The sequence below is a fragment of the Notolabrus celidotus genome, chromosome 4 (assembly GCF_009762535.1).
Source record: "Notolabrus celidotus isolate fNotCel1 chromosome 4, fNotCel1.pri, whole genome shotgun sequence".
In the NCBI taxonomy this organism is placed as follows: domain Eukaryota; kingdom Metazoa; phylum Chordata; class Actinopteri; order Labriformes; family Labridae; genus Notolabrus; species Notolabrus celidotus.
This window is the reverse complement of record NC_048275.1, coordinates 801,561-820,855: the sequence shown is the minus strand read 5'-3', so window position 1 is coordinate 820,855 and position 19,295 is coordinate 801,561. Positions and strand designations below refer to the sequence as shown.

The 19,295-nt window shown below is 40.2% G+C and overlaps 1 protein-coding gene across 1 annotated transcript in view; it reads right to left on the bottom strand.

The window, feature by feature from the left end:
- Positions 1 to 18,325, bottom strand: part of micu1 (mitochondrial calcium uptake 1) — a 38,215-nt gene extending 19,890 nt beyond the window's left edge. Inside the window, exons 1-5 of the mRNA XM_034682268.1 lie at positions 18,183 to 18,325; positions 10,591 to 10,755; positions 7,743 to 7,938; positions 3,843 to 4,005; positions 360 to 403 (exon numbers count right to left, since the gene is read on the bottom strand). Of these exons, the coding sequence (XP_034538159.1) occupies positions 360 to 403; positions 3,843 to 4,005; positions 7,743 to 7,938; positions 10,591 to 10,755; positions 18,183 to 18,184 (570 nt within the window). The 5' untranslated portion in view covers positions 18,185 to 18,325. The remainder of the gene's footprint in view (positions 1 to 359; positions 404 to 3,842; positions 4,006 to 7,742; positions 7,939 to 10,590; positions 10,756 to 18,182) is intronic.
- Positions 18,326 to 19,295: the final 970 nt, after the last annotated feature.

Genomic DNA, 19,295 nt, shown 5'->3' with positions numbered 1-19,295 from the left:
AGAAGACCCAGAGGGAGTCTTCATCAAAGCTCATGACGGGACACAAGCTGGGATAACAAGCTGAGATAACAAGCTGAGATAATAGAGGTGAGAAGTTGCTTTTTATTTGTGTTTTGCATGAATGATTCTTTAAGTTGTTTTTGAAATTGACATTTTTGGGAAACAGATAATCGATGACAAGTTGTCAGGTAAGAAAATAAAGATGAGCTTTCTGCTCTCTGATTTGATTTACAGCTACATAGGAACAACTGAATTCATGCACCAGGGATGCAACATCCAGGACATAGTTTCTAAAGCTCCCTGCAATGATTGCTTCCTCCCCTCCTATCCTTTTCACCACAAAGACGCCCCCTTCTTACCTTCCCATCAAAACGCTTCGTAATGAACTGATCCAGGCCGAGACCTGCAAGAAGAGACAAAAGAGAGAACAGACATGGAAACAAATATTAGAACAAAGAAGATGTGAGGGTGACGATGAGTTACACAGCAGGGAGATGTATGCCTGTGTGTCACTGCTGAGCGTCTGATATGTGCTGCAGATTAATAATCATCATTATCAACCTGCCTCCATTTTTCTGCCTCTTTGGAATAATCTTCATCTTCATCTCATCATCATAAAGTCATCCACCACCGGTTTATTTCACAGAGCTGGTTCAGAGGCTAACACAGTGAGCACTGTTTGTATTCCTCATAAATTCATGCATCTGAAGGTGTTTCTGTTTGAAATGAATGCTGCTGTGTCATGTTCCTATCAATGATTAACGACCTCACTAAAGCACAAATATGAATCATTTGAAAATGAGTCATCTTCACTGCAGGTTTATCTCACTGTCACGCCGTCTTCTGCATAAGCATCCATTCACTCTGCAGCTGAGTGTAATTCTGAACCCCTCTGTGGAGGTAGATATGAAATCTGATTTTCTCTGCTTTTTTTTTTATGTAATCGTAATCAAATGAACTTCAGGCATGACTTATGAATTTCTCCATAAAAAACAATCCTACGACGTGGCTGATGTGATCCAAAGGGAGGAAACCTTGTGGAGGTGATTATTCTCTCTCTGATGTGAGGAACAGTTTGACTTTATTAAGTGAAGCAGTCAGTCGGCTGCTGCGTCTGATAAAAGGATGCTGTCTGTTATAAACGTTATAAAGAGCTCGGCTTTGAAAAATGAGGACAATGATCTGGAGCAGAAACTGCAATTCCTCCAGTGTCCACTTGAGGCTGGCTGTAAAATCTAAGGAATCCTATTAGAGCCTGTTTTAAAATGTGCTTTTATTACAGCAGAGTTATTTATTTGGGATTTGTATTTCAATCTTTATTTATAAAGCACCAAATCACAACAATCGTTCTCCTCAGACTCTTTCTAAACAAAGACCCAACATCAAGACCAGGATCTGATCCAGTCCCCTCTTCCAGACAGGACTCAGTCTGATCTCATCTTAATCCACCATGAGCAGAGCACTTTGCAGCATTTAGCAAGTTACAGTGGCAAGGACAAACTTCCTTTAACAGGCAGAAACCTCCAGCAGGACCAGACTCATGTTAGACACACATCTGCTGAGACCGTGTTGGAGAGAGGGATAGAGGGAGATGAAGAGAGAGAGAGCGCATCCCTTTAATTTAATTATTTATCCTTCAATAAATACTAAAGTGAAAATCCTTTGAAGAGGGAAAATAAAAAATATAATATGTAAAAAAGCAAGAAAAGGATACATCTTTTTTTTTTTGTAAGTTATATTTTTGGCCTTTTTGCCTTTATTTTATAGGACAGCTGAAGAGAGACAGGAAATGTGGGGAATAGTGAGAGGGGAAGACATGCAGGATATGGTCAACCGGCCGGGAATCAAACCGGCGACCCCTGCAACGAGGACTGTAGCCTCTGTATGTGGGGCTCTTAGACCACTAGGCCACCAGCGCCCCTGAAAAGGATACATCTTTAGACACACAAGAATCCTATTTTACTAAAGTCACATTTTTTTACATTAACATCTTGTGATCATATTTTTTTAAAGGTGCTGTTAGGAGTTTTTAACTGATTTGAAAGAGAGTCACTCTTATTCTGAAACCTCTTCTTGATCTACATGAGATTATCAGAGACTAGATTTGAATGTGTTCGGGTCAGATATTCCTCCCTAACCATGAAGTGTCTCAGTTTAGAAAACTCATAACATGTTACATGAAACCTGGAGTGACTCCAGAAGAATCTAAAGTCCTGCTTCACCACATTAGAGACGATGAGATGAACACTGCAGGTATGTTTTACTTCTTTCTTTTATGATCCATCATTTTTTATTGAGTCTTGTTTTGTAGACTCTGTAAATGTTTCAGTGATTCTGCGCCTCATTGAGACTTTCTAAATACCCCCAGTAGATGCATGCGGCTGCTTAATTGCCATCTCTATAAAGGGGTGAGACGTTCCCAGTTGATTGGATCATATCATCTCACTGAAACATTACCCAACACGGCTCCCTCCCTCCCTCCCCCCAGCTACAGGGACACTTGGCAGCCCGGATCTTATGACAGTTCACCGTATAATGATCTCTGTGTCCATGTTTACAAGTCTGAAGGGAGGCGAGGAGGAGGAGGAGGAGGAGGAGGGGACATAGTGACAGAGCTGTCCGATCACGCTGAGTTGAGGGAATCACAGCACAGCAGTTGGTGCATCAATTAGCAGGTTCAAACCAGAGCAGATCTCCGGTGTCACACATGCAGCCACTGTGAGATATTTGATCCTCAGCCATCGGAGGCTCGGAGAGGCAGCGAGCTTAACTTGGCACGAAGGCATCTGAGCGCAGCGCCCGTCTCTCTCCACCATTAACCTTCTCTCCAACATTACATTCAGATACATTTGTGTGAGGTCTGCTTTTATGGGAGTATTTCAGCTGTCCTCACGGTCTTGTGGATGAATTCTCCTCATGTGAGGACTGTTACATTTAGCATATATACGCACGGTGAAGAAGGCAACCCAGCAGTTAGGGCTTAATAAGGACTTAGCTGGTCTTCTCACGTCCTTGCAGCATTTCCTGCTCACCTCAGCACTTCTATCTGTTAACCACGCTCAAGACTGGACCTAGTTTGGCCCCTGTTTGCCCTCCAATCTTAAACCTCTCACACCCACTTAATGATACCTCAGCTCTTACCTGTCTTATCAGACCAGACTGGAATTAAAGAAATGAAGAGTTGAGCTCTGTTGCCTTCAAGGCCAGTGTAGTCTTTAGATACTCAGATGAGTCCCTCTCATAGGCCGTATAAACGAGGAAGTAGTCTCCGTGATGTCACTCAGCACTCTCTGAAGAGGGGTCATGAAGCCTAAAGATGGTGGTAGCCATATTGGAAATGCTGACTCCCAATTATCCTCTGGCTAATCCAAAAAGTGTGCATGCATAACTCACACCTCTCAGCAGATATGTGTCTAACATGAGTCTGGTCCTGCTGGAGGTTTCTGCCTGTTAAAGGAAGTTTGTCCTTGCCACTGTAACTTGCTAAATGCTGCAAAGTGCTCTGCTCATGGTGGATTAAGATGAGATCAGACTGAGTCCGGTCTGGAAGATGGGACTGGATTTGATCTGGTCTTGATGTTGGGTCTTTGTTAATAATAGAACACAGAGGACGGTCTAGACCAGCTCTGTTTGGAAAGAGTCTGAGGAGAACGTTTGTTGTGATTTGGCGCTTTATAAATAAAGATTGATTGATCTTGGTCTTTTTTGTAATTGTGAAAAAAGAAAAGGTTAAGATATCCTTCAGGTAGATTTAACAACCCATGTGAAGCAGGTCTGTATATCTGCACAGTCTGACAGTGGTGTTAAAGGAAACGTGGTGCAGGGACAGACAGGAGACTCACTCTCAGGCTGCTTCTCGTTGGGCGTGATGGAGCGTATGAAGTCCTGGGGCGTCATGTAAACTTCAGCGTCTCCGTGCTCACCGATGACCTTCAGCGTGGCAAAGTAGCGGAAAATCTTGTCTGGGGTTGAGTAGGCTCTGATCCTGTTTTCATATTCCATCACCTGCAAAGCAGACAGGAAGCACAGACTGAGGACTCAAGCTTTCACAGAACATGTTCAAACATCAACCAAATCACAGACTCTGAAACATTTCTATATACGGGTTTAATGGAGGTAAACGTGTCACATGTTTGGAGGAACATTAAACCTGTTTTAACTTGCTCCTTGATGCTCCAGTTTGTCTACTTCAGGATTCATTTCAGATCTTATTTCCTGTCTTATCTCCCATGCATGTTTCTTGGTGGTCTATAAATCATTGCAGATCAACTACAGCTGACACCAGCAATCTACACTCCAACCCTTACCTATGTTCATGAGCTGTGGCCCAAGACCAAAAGCTAGAGATTGCAGATACAAGCTGCTGAAATGAGTTTCCTCTGCAGGGTGGCTTGGCTCAGCCTCAGAGAGAGGGTCAGGAGCTTGGACATCTGGAGGCAGCTCAGGGTCCAGCTGCTGCCCCTTCACATCCAAAGGAGCCAGTTAAGGTGGTTTCAGGCATTTGATGCCTCCTTGATGCCTTCCTTAAGAGATTTTTCTTGGGGCATCCAATCAGGAGGTGACACACGGAGTAGACCCAGAGCTAATTTATTTCCAATCTAGCCTGGGAATTACTTGGGATGCCGCAGGATAAACTGGGAGGAGGGTCATCTGGGGTGACTTGTGAGGCGTCATCCTGGCGCCCCGACTCGGGATGAAGGAAAGAAAAAGGATGGATGGCTGTCCATCATTCTGTTAATTGATGTCTTTTATATCCAAGCTGTTCCAAACCAGTTATCTCTGGAGGGAATAATAAAGTTGTTTGGATTGGAATGAATTAAATGTGGACGCTTTAAAGACGGTATGTTGTGTTTTCAAGTTTAATAAATGAACACATTCATTCATTTTTATAATTAACCTCAAAGTTCAAGGTAGTAAATGAGTTTTCAGTCAGGGGCAACACATCCATCCATCAAACCAACAATAGATTCAACATGAGGGGCGTTAGAATAAAGTCTGTGGACCATAAATCCAACAAGTACCAAATAAAGAAAGCACACAATAAGCTCTTTAAAGAAATTAAAAGCTTTAGTGTCTTTGTCCTGCAGGCTGTTTCTGCAGCTGGGCAGAAGCATCTTCAGCTCTTCAATGGGCCTTCTTTTAAAGTCCTTACCCGGGACTTCCTCCAGATCTGTGTCTGGTCCGTCTCCAATCCAATGCAGTCCGGCTCCGTGTTCTCTCATCCATCAACACCCTCCAGTTGTGTTTTCAGAACGCAGCATGGAGCAGGACTGCCGGACAGCTGGAGTCATGTGACTGAGGTTTCCTCCTCCTCCACCTCTCATCATCCATGTTGTCTTTCTGGTCCTCTGAAAACCTCTGACCTGTTGACTCCAGGCCTGGCTCCGCTCATCATGACTTTGGTTTGTTGTTGTAGTTAAGTGAAATACGATCTGGTGATAACACAGAGTGTTTTATTCTGAAAATTAACCGGATGTTTTCATTTTGTTTTGGTGAAACCTGACTTCCTGTCCCGCTCCATCTGCTCTGTTGAGATTGATGCGTCGTGCTCCGGCATCCGGCACAAATAGAAGTCTTGTGTATCTGATCCGGAGGACTCCGACCTGACGGATCAGAGACGCAGCCGGAACGCAACGGAGAGGATCCAGTGGAAGTTAACAAATTGACTAGAATAGAAACCTATCAGATCCAGAGCTGAGATGGATCTGGTGGAATCTGGCCGTAAGGAGAGGAAAGATAAGGAAAGGAAATGAGCACTAAGGAGAGGAAAGGAAAGGAAAAGAACGCTGAGGAAAGGAAATGATCGCTAAGGGAAGGAAAGGAAATGAAATGAGCACTGGAACACTATGCAGCGGATCCAGTGGAAGTTAACACATTGACTAGAATAGAAACCTATCAGATCAGGTGCAGTGAAGGATCAGAGACGGACCGGATATGGATCTGGTGGATTTGGCCGTGACTCTGAACAGGTGTGTTCGGTCATTCAGTGCTGCTCCCTCACCAAATGTCTGTGAATAACCATCTGAGTGAAATACATCTTAACTACCTCACAGTGAAAATGACAAAGCGTGTTCTCAGGAGCAGACTGAGTGACGAGGGAGACCGCACAGCGCTGTGACAGCCAGACATCAGGCTCCCAGCGTGTCATCACTGTCATACCAATGTCCAATGTTTCTGAACATTTAAAAACATTCATTTATTCAGCTCTGTCACACACATTAGCCACGTCAACGTTTGCTCTGACACTACCATCTGCTTTTTCAGCTGAAATGTTCAAACAGAGATTGACAGAGCGCGGTCTGCTCGGGAGCCTTACTCCACACAGGCAGTTATTTCATGTGACGCTGAATGATTGTGTACACCGCAACAAACTCCCTGTGGACAGAGTAAAATCAGTTTTACAGCTTCAACTTTTGGCGGCTGTTATCCACTCCAGGTTGATGACAGAAAAAGTGAGAGATACACAGACAGGCTCCCGAGAGTGTAAGCATGAATACGTGCTCCTGTGCTGGTTCCCCCTCTTTAGCACACATTATTGGTCTGCAGGGAAATCACCAGAAGCATCCCCCCCCCCACCCCAGAAGAGGCGAGCATCAGTGTCCGGATGAGAGGTTATAGGACAGTCGTGTGGAAATGTCCCAGGGCCTGACTGACGGAGAGCTTGGCATTCGCTGTCATCCGGCTCTGGCTTTTATCTCCTCAGATTTACAGGCTACTGATCCCAGCATCACACAAGCTGATGGAGAGTGGAGCCCGCTCTTTAGAGCTTTCATCCATTTATTCTCATCCTCTCTACGACCCAAAATGTGCACAGACACGACCGGAGGCGAGTCACACGAGTTATTTGTTCTTTCATTTTCCTCAAATGCTCAAAAATGGTTGTGCAATATCTGAAGCAAGAGTGGCAAGTCTGAGGAAGTGGAACAGAGAATTTTAAACATGCATTTCTGGGAAAATCCCTTCCTTCTGAATAATTCTGCATTTGAGATTATTTTATTCAGACAGGGCATCTTCTTTTTAAAAACAGTGAAAGATAAATATAGAAATTGGAAGCCAAGAAACTCAAGCATGCTCTGAAGACATGTGTGAGTACTTTCTTTCCCATACACCATAAAAAATCTGTCCATATCAAGCTCAGACCCACGCAAACATCTGCACACACACACACAGAACTTACTTCCAACAAAACGCTTACCCAAACCCAAACTTTTCATTTGACAGCATGAGTGGGTTGGCACAAACAACCTATTTTTACCAGCACACCGATGAATCCTGCAGAGCTATGATTCACAGTGTGCTCCCCACATATCTATACGCTTTCAGCAGACTTTGGCTGCAGGAGAGGGAAGAGTGATTGCCCAATTTTTACATCAGCACCCATAAGTCGGAGAGATTGCATCTATTGTTCAAAGCTTTCCTCCTTCCTTATCACTGATCCTCTGAAGCTTCACACTGTGCTTGTTTGGAGGTTTCTTCCTCCCCTCTGCTTTCCTTTGGGTCAGCTGCAGCCTCATTAACAGCAGCAGAGTCTTTAAGGTGAGACTCTTCTGCATATTTATGACAGCAGCAGCAGCAGCAGCGCCTGCTGACTACCTTTCTTTCCCCTCTGTAAAATAATCTGTCACAGAATCCTGGCGTTTGCATATTGAGCATTGATTGGGAAGCCTTTTCAAAACACTATTCCAGAGGTGAGTTAGAACCGGACGGGCTGAACGGTTGATTGTTTATTGTTTATTGATTACCTTGCGGTCACGAAATCCAGAGCGTGGCTTCTTCTTTTTCCCTTCCTCTCCGTCATTATTTGCATCTTCCTCTCCGCTGCTGGCCTCCATCGACCTCTCTGACTCCGTCTCAGCGTCTGCCTCCCTCACAAAATCAGCTCCGTCTGCTTCAGGCCGCTCAGAGTGTTGGACGGACGGCCCTGCTTCAGCATAAGCTCTAATTTCAACAGAGAGTTTAACAAGTTAATTCATCTTTTCTTTTGTTTGTTTGTTTCCTGTCTTACTTTCTCAATCTACTTTTCTCTCCCTCTCTCTTCAAAGCTCACATTTTCATATCAATAACAATCAGACATTAACATTAAGCACCAACATAAAAAGATGAGAATAGATACAAATTAAATTAATTTAAATTAAATTAAGTTAAATTAAATTAAATTAAGTTAAATTAAATTAAATTAAATTAAATTAAATTAAATCAAATTAAATTAAATTAAATTAAATTAAGTTAAATTAAGTTCAATTAAATCAAATTTAATTTAATTTAATTTAATTAAATAATAATAATTATAATTATGTCTTTCTTTTAATCTTATACATCTTTTTACTTTATATTTCTTTGTTTTATGTTCATAAAAACCTGGTGCAATTTTATCCATGCAATAAAATACCTTACTATATATTCATAAGAAGTGTACATCGTGTATATATCTCTTATATTTACTATATTTTATTTTAACTTTTTTATATCTACTTTATCATTATAAGTATTATTATTTTATTTTTATTTTTATTTTGTATCTATTTTATTTTATTTATGTATATATATATTTTTTAACCCCCTGAAATTAATATTTATGTAAACTGTCATCCAGCCTTATCTGTTTCACTATCATTATTATTATTTATTTATTTGTATTATTTTCCTATTTCATTGCTTTTTGTTTACAGGTTATTACAGCTCTATTGTTGTTTAAACTTTAATTGTTTTTTTTTATTATTATTATTATTAATAATAATAATAATAATAATAATAATAATAATTCCTATTCCTGCCTTGTTTATTTGTAATCCTCTCTACCCTTCCCTTGCTCCCCCTGTCTAGTAAATCACATTTCTTGCACAATAAAAGAGAAAAGAAAACCCAGTAGACACAGATTGACACTTGAGGGTCATTTCTAAGTCATCTATAAAGAAGGTTAAGCTTTGGGATGTGTTTCAGTGTTGTGCTGTGATAGTAAAGCATCAGTGGTTCATGCACTGTGCCCATAATGTGACGCAGTTCAAAAAGAAAGAGAGGTTATTTGCTGCTCTGTGTTCTGCTTGAATGTGCAGTGCAGAGGTTTACTGGGGTGAACTCCCACTTGACCATTTTTCTGAGTACATTGAAAATTGGAATAATAATAATAAATAGCTGAGTCTGTGTGGGACAGGCTGAATAATTCAGTTTAATGAGACACTGGGAGAATGAAGCCCAGGGTGAGGGCCTGGAACAGTCTCGTCCCATCAGTCTCAAATGCCCCAAGGCGCCATCCATCATTTCGCCTCCTACAGCAGCCTCTCTGTCCCCGTAGAGCTCTCACGTCAACACCATCTCCACTGCTTTCGCCTTAACTAAACACAAGGCTGCTTAGTAATGGATAGCCATAAAAACAATGTGACACCCTTGGGGTGGTGGCTTAGGATGTCAGGAAAAATGCAGGTAAGCAACTAAACAGGGAGTCTTTCCTCACGGCTATGTACAGTTGGAGTATCCATTTTTTGCATCCACTAAAAATACATATTTATGTCAAACAGATCCAGGTCTACTGAGTTCATATCATATATATAGTCTGTTCAATATTTTAAAAACAGGACCAAACAGGGACGGGTGAAGAAGACTAGTTTGGCACATTCTTTACCCTCTTTTAGAAACACTGTTTTATATTGGTTTGGACTCTAGTGGTTGTTATTGTGTGATGTGTTCTTGTTTGTCTGTAAAAATATAACATATTTACATATAACAGGCACTTTTTGATTGATGTATACAGCAGAAAAACCTAAAAAAAATATATTATAGAAAAAAAAAGCAAGACTAAAAAAATTAATTAATTAATTAAAAAAAAATTTAAAAAGAAAAACACATTTTTATCGAGGTGCTGTTACAGGAAGTGTCACATAAGCGTGTTTTAATCAAGAGATTTTTATTATTTTTTATGCAGTATTACTGGCAGGATTTTCTGATTTTATAATGGTATCATTTAATATTTAAAATTTTCTTTATATATATATTTTTCTATATACAATTTTCTTTCTGATTTTATAATTCTATAATTTTTATTTTAATATTTCTATATATTTTAGACTTTTTTTCTATATATTATTTTATTTCAGATTTTATAATTCTATATTTTAATATTTTAATATTTATTTATATTATTTGTATTTCTATCTTTTATTTATATTTCTGATTTGTTGAAAGTTTTAATCTTTTATCTTTTGTTGTTTTTATTCTTCCAACATTCTTTTATTTCCTTTGATCTGTCTTCCTCACATTTCTCTTTTGCTTTGTAGTTTCTTCTTTAGTTTATTTGTGAAGCACTTTGTAACCCTGTTTTGAAAAGTACTACATAAACAAAGACTATTATTATTGTCTGCAGACAGACTCAAGAAATGAGTCCCTTGTATCACAAAATACTTGTTTAGAAAATAAAGACCCAATCAATTGAAACTGTTTGCAACATAAACACATCGTTCACAACAACTTTGAATCAATCCTGTTAGTATTCTGAACACAAACAAACAGAGTGCTTTCAAACTGAATCAAACAGGAAGAGGTCTTTGTCATATTCTCAGGGCTTCACTAAAACACACAGGGGGGTCACTGCGTTACCTTTTCCAGAGCAGCCCGGCACTAGCAGACACACCGGTGACTCCGGCGAGGGCAGCGAGCATCATCCTCCTCCGGCCGGTCCCTCGCACTGCATTGCTGTGGTAACGCCGGGTCAGCTGAACGAGCCCCACCGAAACTGCGGACAACGCCCGCAAGCGGAACATCCTGCAGAGAGAAGAGACAGAGACGTTTTTAAGAAGGTCCAACATCTGCAGGTCGCTTTATGATCTGGTTTTGGTGACGTTCCTGCAGCATCTGAAGGAGGAAATACAAACTTAAAGGTGACATATCACACTTTTTTCATCAATATATATTGGTCTAAGAGGTCCCCAAAACATGTCTTTAAAGTTTATTGCTCATAAAAACACTTTGAAATCAGATTCTGGTCTGCCTGTAAACCCCTCTTTTTCAGCCCTGCTCAGAACAAGCTGTTTTCTGTGTCTGTGCCTTTAAATGAGAATGAGCTCTCTGACCACGCCCCCTCAGGAAGTGGGTGTGGCCTCGGCTGTCCAGCACGTTGATCTAATGTTTACATGTTGGCTGAATATACACGGCTGCTCACAGACCCGCGTTACTTCAACCCTCTGAATCTGATCCAGAATCTGATCCTGACGGAGAGGCGCCTGCAGCAGGACCTTTCTGAACCATTGGTCACAGATTTAGTGTTTCTTGTTGTTTTATTTGTCAGCATGTCGACGTGTGTCTTGGTACACAGCTACCAACATGTAGCTATGTGGCTATGCTAACTAGCGCTAGCACTTTTCCGTGAAAACTAAAAGTCATCCACTAGATCTTCAAATCTGCAGACGTGGGGAGTCAAAGCGACCTTTGTGTTTATTAAGACAGCCTACAACTAGCATGCCTCCCTCCTAAGCTCCTTGTTAGCACACATGTGTGCAGGGAATGAAAAACGGAGGAGGGGTTGAGTTGTATTTTATACAGTCTATGGGCTGAACAAGCTCCGAGCTCTGACTTCCTGTTACAGACCGGATGGCGTTGTGACGTATGAAAAACACTGAAAACTGAAACGGCTGGTTTCAGCACACATTTACAGAAAGGTGGAGAAATCAGAACAGGGGCAGAATGGAGTCTTTGACTTTTCAGGGGGTTTGTAGACAGGGACACAGATTTCAGGGAGAGAACTGTTAAAAAGTCCATTCTGCATGATATGTCACCTTTAATTTAAGGAATCCACATGTTTATTACTTGAATGTCTTTTAGAAGTTGGGACAAACTAACACTTTGCTTCATGTTTTTTCTACTCATAAGCCACAGAGGTCTAAAGGAGGGATTTGGAGAATTTAACTTAAAACTAATTAACACTCATCTCAAGAGGCGAAGCTCAGAAGAATAGAATGCACTCGTGGGATCTTCATACTGCACTGCAGGCAGAACTGTACCCTCACAATCAGTGCATTAATGTCCTGGAATCCTCACACACCTAAATTATTAAACAACACAAAGCAATGATAAAACTAATTGCAGCCGCTGCAGCTGAGCTTAGGAACTTCAGTCTGGACCGAGCTGTTGTAGAATTCTTCAGCGTCACGCTAAGATGATTAACAATTACACAAGTGTCCACTGGTGTGGATCTGAAACTCCTCAAGTGTGTTCAAGTGATGGCAAGGAGGAGTTCACCCCACTGAGACCTGGAGCTTTCACCTGTCCATATGCTGCTAAGGATTCAGGTGACGATAAAGAAGACAAAGACAGACATGGAGTGGGCTAATTGGAGGGTTCAGCCGGCCATGAAGACAGAGAAGCTGAAGGAAAGGGTAAGAATGAGTAAAAATCATCTCTCCTGAACGAGAGCCAGTGAAACAGGAAGTTTGTGAGCGTTAAACATGATGTTAGGTATTTGTTTGAAGGGAAACACTCTTAGGATGCAATCACTCCTTCATGTAGTCCAAAAATGATGACAAAATAGTTGCAAATGAATTTAAAGTGGATGAGTTGTTGGTGACCGGACAGTGAGTGGACAGAAGGTCATGAGACATCTTGCATCCTTCCTACCTTTGCTGAGAGTGGCTCGTGCAAAACAGAGACCAGGAAACGACAGGTCAGTCATTTTCTATCAGGGCCGGGAACCTGCTCCCATTTACCCGATGATCGTCCATCCCAAAATGTTTATTTGAATCACATTTCAGTTCTTCTGGTGTCATTAATTCCTCCACATGGACCAGGCAGCAAAGTTAAGCTGCTTTATAAATATTCATGGACGTTCATGAAGTCATTCAGGCCTTTATCACAACATCATTCAATGAGCACAAATGTACAAAACAGGCTGATTTCACCTTTTTTTCACATGAATAACTACTGCAACAAAAACCTCCATATCCTGCTCTACAAACACAGACTTAGAAGAAGGACTTATCAAACGCACAGCTCAACAAAAAGCTTCCTCTTTAAAACATAAGAACTGTCATAATTAAATCAAATTAAATCCACTAATTATTAAAAAAACACTCAAATAAAACAAACTCAAATATTAATAAATAATAACTACAACCAAGATAGTGCTAACATTCAACTCCTGTCTTGTTTCCTTTAAAATGAGTATTTATTTCCAAAGGAAGAACCCTTATGGTGGGCTATAAACAAAGCTTACTAGCTTGTCATCATAAATATCAAATTTTGTTTTGCCATTGGTCTGACATTCGTCTCCAGGGCAGGTACCCACCAACACCAATAATAATAATAATAATCTTAATTTAAAGAGCACTTTCCAAAAACTATGTTACAAAGTGCTTAACAATGCCTCAAGGACATGTGCAAAATAAAGAGCATTTTAAAAAGCCATACAGACAGTGCAGGTGTCATCACTATTAAAAAAACATGAAGTCATAAAAACATACAAACCAAATAAAATAAAATAAAAGCAGGACCCTGTGGGAGACACCTTGATCAAATAAAATCAGGAAATGCTCTCTGATAAAAGTAAATGTTTTGAGCTCTTTGCCCGGGGATCGCAGATTGCTCACTGGAGTGTAGGGTGTTAAAAGGACAGAGATAAAACCGGTGCTGAGACCGTGCAGAGCTTTAAAAGAAACCAATAAAATGTTAAAATCAATTCTAAAACGAACTGGCAGCTGATGTAGAGAAGCTAAAACAGGCGTGATGTGGTCGTACTTCCTGGTTCTAGATAAAAGACTGGCAGCTGAGTTCTGGACTATCTGCAGTCTGTCGAGGGGATTTTGATTAAGAGGTCAAAAGGCGGTAACAGTAGTCTAACCCAGTTGATGTTGACTTCTATTTAATTTAAATTCCATTTGTAACATTGTATATATCTAAATTGTATTCTAGCTTCATTTATCTATTTTATCTTATTTCATTTTATTTTATTTCATTTTATTTTATTTCATTTCATTTCATTTTATTTTATTCTATTTTATTTCATTTTATTTTATTTTGTTTTATTTAATTTAATTTAATTTAATTTAATTTTATTTTATTTTATTTTATTTTATTTAATTTTATTTAATTGTATTTAATTTTATTTTTACTTATTGAAACTTCTTCTTAATTGTATTTATGTCAGGGTTGCTGTAACAACTGAATTTCCCCCCCGGGGGTTCAATAAAGTAATATCTTATCTTATCTTATGTAAAATAATTTCATTGTCTTTAAAAGTTAAAAAAAGATTATATTTTTTAAAGATTTCTAAGATGATAAAAACATGACTGTATGAGTTTTGTGATGTGGTATTCAAAATGTAGGTTGCTATGGAACCAGATACTGAGGTTCCTCAGCTGGTAGATCAGTGTAGTCCAGTATTAAAAAACAAGGTGTACAAACAGCCTTGTCTGTTTATAATTAAAATAAGAATAACATCACAGAGATGGATTTTCAAACAGTGACTTGTGACACTTAGCATCTTCCTCAGGTGTAGTTGAAATGTTAAAAAGGTTTGTTCTCTCTTTTAAACATTATAAAATACACACACAGACAGGACAGGATCCTAAATACACAGGGAGCAGAGGGGCAGAGGGGCAGAGGGGCAGACACAAACCCCAGAGCTGATTCATCTACATCTCATTGACCCTGAGCTGCCAGTGGAGGACCGCCCACTTAGGCCGCTGTAATTGATGTTTTCCAGCTGAGTTGAAATTAATCATTTTCAAAGTGAGAGTTACCCACGTTCTGTTTCAGGCTCAGAGGATGAGACTCACCGATGTTCGCTTTGTTCTCGTCAGACTGTCAGGACGGTTTGATCAGAGAGACGGCGGGGGGCGGGTTTCAGATATTTTGAAAGGAGAGGAGCGAGCCAAGCTTCAATTAAAACTTCATCTGGACTAACAAACACACATGAGTTTAAATATGATACACCAGCATAAACCTTGACGTGTGATCAGTTTGTCTCTGGTGTTGATCCTGTTAGTGAAAGTTAATAACCATCGTCAAGGGGTTGTAACCAATCAGAATCAAGCATGTCACACAGCTGGAGGATCAGTCAGAGAGCCGGGTAATAAGCTATGATTTATTTCTTTACTCCTGGGTACAAACAGAGAGATATCGATTGTAAAGGTCTCTGATGCGTGACTCCCTCGTGTCATGAAGTATTTCTTCTCTTCTGCTCTAGATACAGAACAATGCCTGAAGCAGGACTACAGTCTGAACTCAATGCTGCCTTCATATGGGACCCTGTTTAGCATAACCATGTCTCAGCTTCTATCCTTCAACAATGGGTCCAGGTTTTAAAGACATTGATTTATCTTATTTTAAATGCAGTCTGTCAAACCAGACCCAGAGCACAAATCAGAATCACATTCATCCCTTTCAATCCAGTGACAAGGAACAAAGGGACACTGGACTGATCTGGGACCTGCTGAATCAATATCATTCTTGGTGGAGTAACAAAGTGCACATAAGTATTCATGAGCTGTGCAAAAATGGACAGAAACAGGGTCGGCGGTGTCACCTGAACCACCTGGAGCAGGAGCAGGCGTGCTTTATACCCTCAGTTAAAACTACTGAAGCTTTCCTCTCCAACAACCTGGCAGTTTGATAAGATACTCCTGAGGACGCTGAACTGCAGTCTCTGTGACACTCAGGACGCTTGTGCCTCTGAGCAGGAGATTATTTTCCAGCAGCACAGATGAGAAAAGTTTGCAGGTGTTTTCTATCTCAGGAGGAGCTTTGTACAACATCTTTACATGCGTCTGTGACTTTAATACACAGTTCAATAAAATGATTCTGTAATGGTTGAAGAGTTGTAGGACACTCATATGAAAATAAATAACAATATCTGATTATTTATAAAATACATAATGCTCCTGAGGGTTAAAATGAAGGATTAATGCCATTACTGTAAGGAGTCATTAAACACTGCAAGAGAAATCTGTTCAGAGAGTCGTATTATTCTCAAATTACAAGATCAATATTTGCTGCAAGTGTAGGGCTGAGTGACACGGCCTCAAATCAATCACACCAATCATTAGACATTTCATTTCGATTACAATTAAAGAACATTTTGTTGTTGTTTTGTTTGATTTTTGTTCCATATTTAGTTCAAGATTTCTACCAGATCCGTGTCCGGACTTTCTCAGACCCCCTCCTGATATTTTAAGTGTGCATAAAGCTTCAGAGTTCTGGACCTTGGTGGCATCAAAGTCGGTCACAGTCTCTTTAATGCTAACACAGAAATAAAGCAATGATTCAAACCGTATCAAACTACATCAGCTGAGCAGTCAGCTGGCAGCAGATGTCATATCCTAACTTAAAGAGAACCACCTCCTCGAAGAGGTAAGGCTTGCAGAGTCAGTGACATCTCTTAAATCTCTTCTTAAAACCCATTTTTACAGACTTGCTTTTATGTGACTTCATCCTTTTTATTTATTATTATTTTTAGTTTTTATCCAACTAATTAACTGTTTTAATGTTATTTGATTATTTATTGTCTTTTTTGTTTTTTTTCATTTTGTTATTTTAATGTTCTTAATTGATCCTTTTCCATTTTCCATGATGTCATTAATACCATTGTCTTTTTAAAAACAACAGGTCAATTTTAACTTTCACACATATTCTATCATTACACTTTGAAACCTGTCCTAATATTTGTCCTTCTTTGAAGCTTATAACCCCCATCCTTTTTTCTGCTTTAGACAGCCCTACACCAGAGATTATAAATGCATCCTACAAGCCACACAATACTTTACCACACTTTTCACCCCAATAGTCACCCATTGTTAAAGATTTTGCATGTTTATTACAGTCAATAAGTAATTATACTCAAAGGTTGGGTCAATGGAGTGACTCACATGATGTTTAAACAATTACATCTGTCAAACTAGAATATCACATCTCTTAACTGGTTGCAAAAAAACAACCAAAAGTTATATGAACATCACAAATACATAAATCCAGTGCAGGCTGAAGCTTAGGCTCATCATGTCAACACATTATAATTATTCAGATAGTTCACAAAGCAGAACAAAGATTCAAACATCGGTCACTTCTCATTCACCTGCAGACACCTTCAACAACGATGTGAGAGTAAAATGACCCAAAACTGTGATGCAGCTGTGAGTCCATTATGTTGTCATGATTAAAACCTATCCACAGCGTGTGCACAATATTAATATATTCATTTAAATTAAAAAGATATGGCTCTTTAATGTGTTGTGAGTTAAACCCTGCAGGTCTCATCACTACACATGATCATTTTGCACTCAGGCAGCACTTTAAAAAACCCAAATTGCCCATAACTGAGGTCTAAATTATCATTATTTCAATCATTATCTATTTATCTATTGTATTTCTTGTATTCATCTGATCTTGCCAATGCTACCTTATTTTTTAACTTTTCTTTCCACTCTTACTTACCTTATTAATTTTACTGTGTTGATTTTATTTTATTTTATTTTAAAGTGTGTTATTTATAATAATGACTTTTTTTTTATTTTACCATTGCTGTGGTTTTCTGTCTCTCTGTTATTTTGTGCTTTATAAATAAAGTTGAGTTGAGTCTAACTGAAGGTCCATGAAGTGCATAAGTGATATGGGGAAGTTATTACTTTATGCAGGTGTTATTAACACACAAAAATCAGACCTGAATATGATAAAAAGCCTCACTTACAGCCATAACATATAAATAAACAGGACTGATACATTCATATTAAAGTGTGTTTGATGCACACAGTTAATGAGTGGAGTGTCAACACTGAACATTAAGGATTTCTAATATATTTGTCTTAATAAACATAAATAAAAGCATCATAATGTCTGTATAAATATAGAAGAGTGCTGTCTGATATCTCTCAAACTTCTTCCAAAGCTGTCCATGTTTTGTTTTTAGCCTTTCTTTGACCTCTTTGACATCAGCTTCAACATTTTAATCAATACCTCTGGATGTTTCAGTATTATGTGTCTAATATCTGTGATAATTCGATGTATTTTACAACCTGAACTGATAAAAAGTGAACTAACTGTCAGATACTGTGTCGCAGGGCAGCTAACGCTAGCAGCTAGCAGGCTAACAGTTAACATGACATTAACCGTCTGCTGTTAGCTTCTTCAGCTAACATCATTTATACAGTGTATGGTCACACTCTGCTTCATTAGAGAGTTCAGTAAAGAGATAAACTGTTACTCACATTAATGTCAGTAAACGCTGCTCAGTCCGGAGTGTTGATGTGTTCGGTGGTTTCAGTGTTTTCCTCTCCTGTCTGCAGAGATGGAGCCCGAGCACATCCGAGCAGATCCGAGCAGCAGCAGCAGTTCCGCATTCAGCGAGCAGCGGGGCGGGGCCAATCTCCTCCCCCCGACCCGAGCAGCCCCGAGCAACTCCGACCAGCTCCGAGCGGCTCCGAGCAGATCCGAGCAGATCCGAGCGGCTCCGAGCAGATCAAAGCGGCATCCGAGCAGATCCGAGCAGCAGCAGTTCCGCGTTCAGCGAGCAGCAGGGCGGGGCCACATCTCCTCCCCCCGACCCGAGCCAGGGACCCCTTACAGGTGAGAACATTGTCCAAGGACCCCCTCATAGTTGTAACACAGATTAAACACATTAGTGATGTCATGATCAAAAGCTGCGGCTCTGAGAGTCGATGCTTTATAGTGAATCAGAAGAGCCGGCTCACATCCAGAGAGAGAGCCGGGTTTTTTTGATTGATCAGCATGGCGGTTATGGTTCTGTTTGCTTGAGTTCGGTTCTGGTTCGATTCGGTTCTAGATCGGTTCTAGATCGGTTCGGTTCGGTTCGGTTCGGTTCTGGTTCGGTTTGGTTCTGGTTCGGTTCGGTTCGGTTTTGGTTCGGTCCGGTTCTGGTTCGGTTCTGGTTCGGTTCTGGTTCGGTTCGGTTCGGTTTTGGTTCGGTTCGGTTCTGGTTCGGTTCGGCTTTGATTCGGTTCTGGTTCGGTTCTGGTTCGGTTCGGCTTTGGTTCGGTTCGGTTCGGTTTTGGTTCGGTTCGGTTCGGTTCTGGTTCGGTTCTGGTTCGGTTCTGGTTCGGTTCGGCTTTGGTTCGGTTCTGGTTCGGTTCTGGTTCGGTTTAATTCGGTTCGGTTCTGGTTCGGTTCTGGTTCGGTTCTGGTTCGGTTCTGGTTCGGTTCGGTTCGGTTTTGGCTCTGTTCTGGTTCGGTTTGGTTCTTGTTCTGTTTACTTAAGTTTAGTTCTGGTTCTAACCCTAACCCTAATCACAACCCTAACCCTAACCCTAACCCTAATCACAACCCTAACCCTAACCCTAACCCTAATCACAACCCTAACCCTA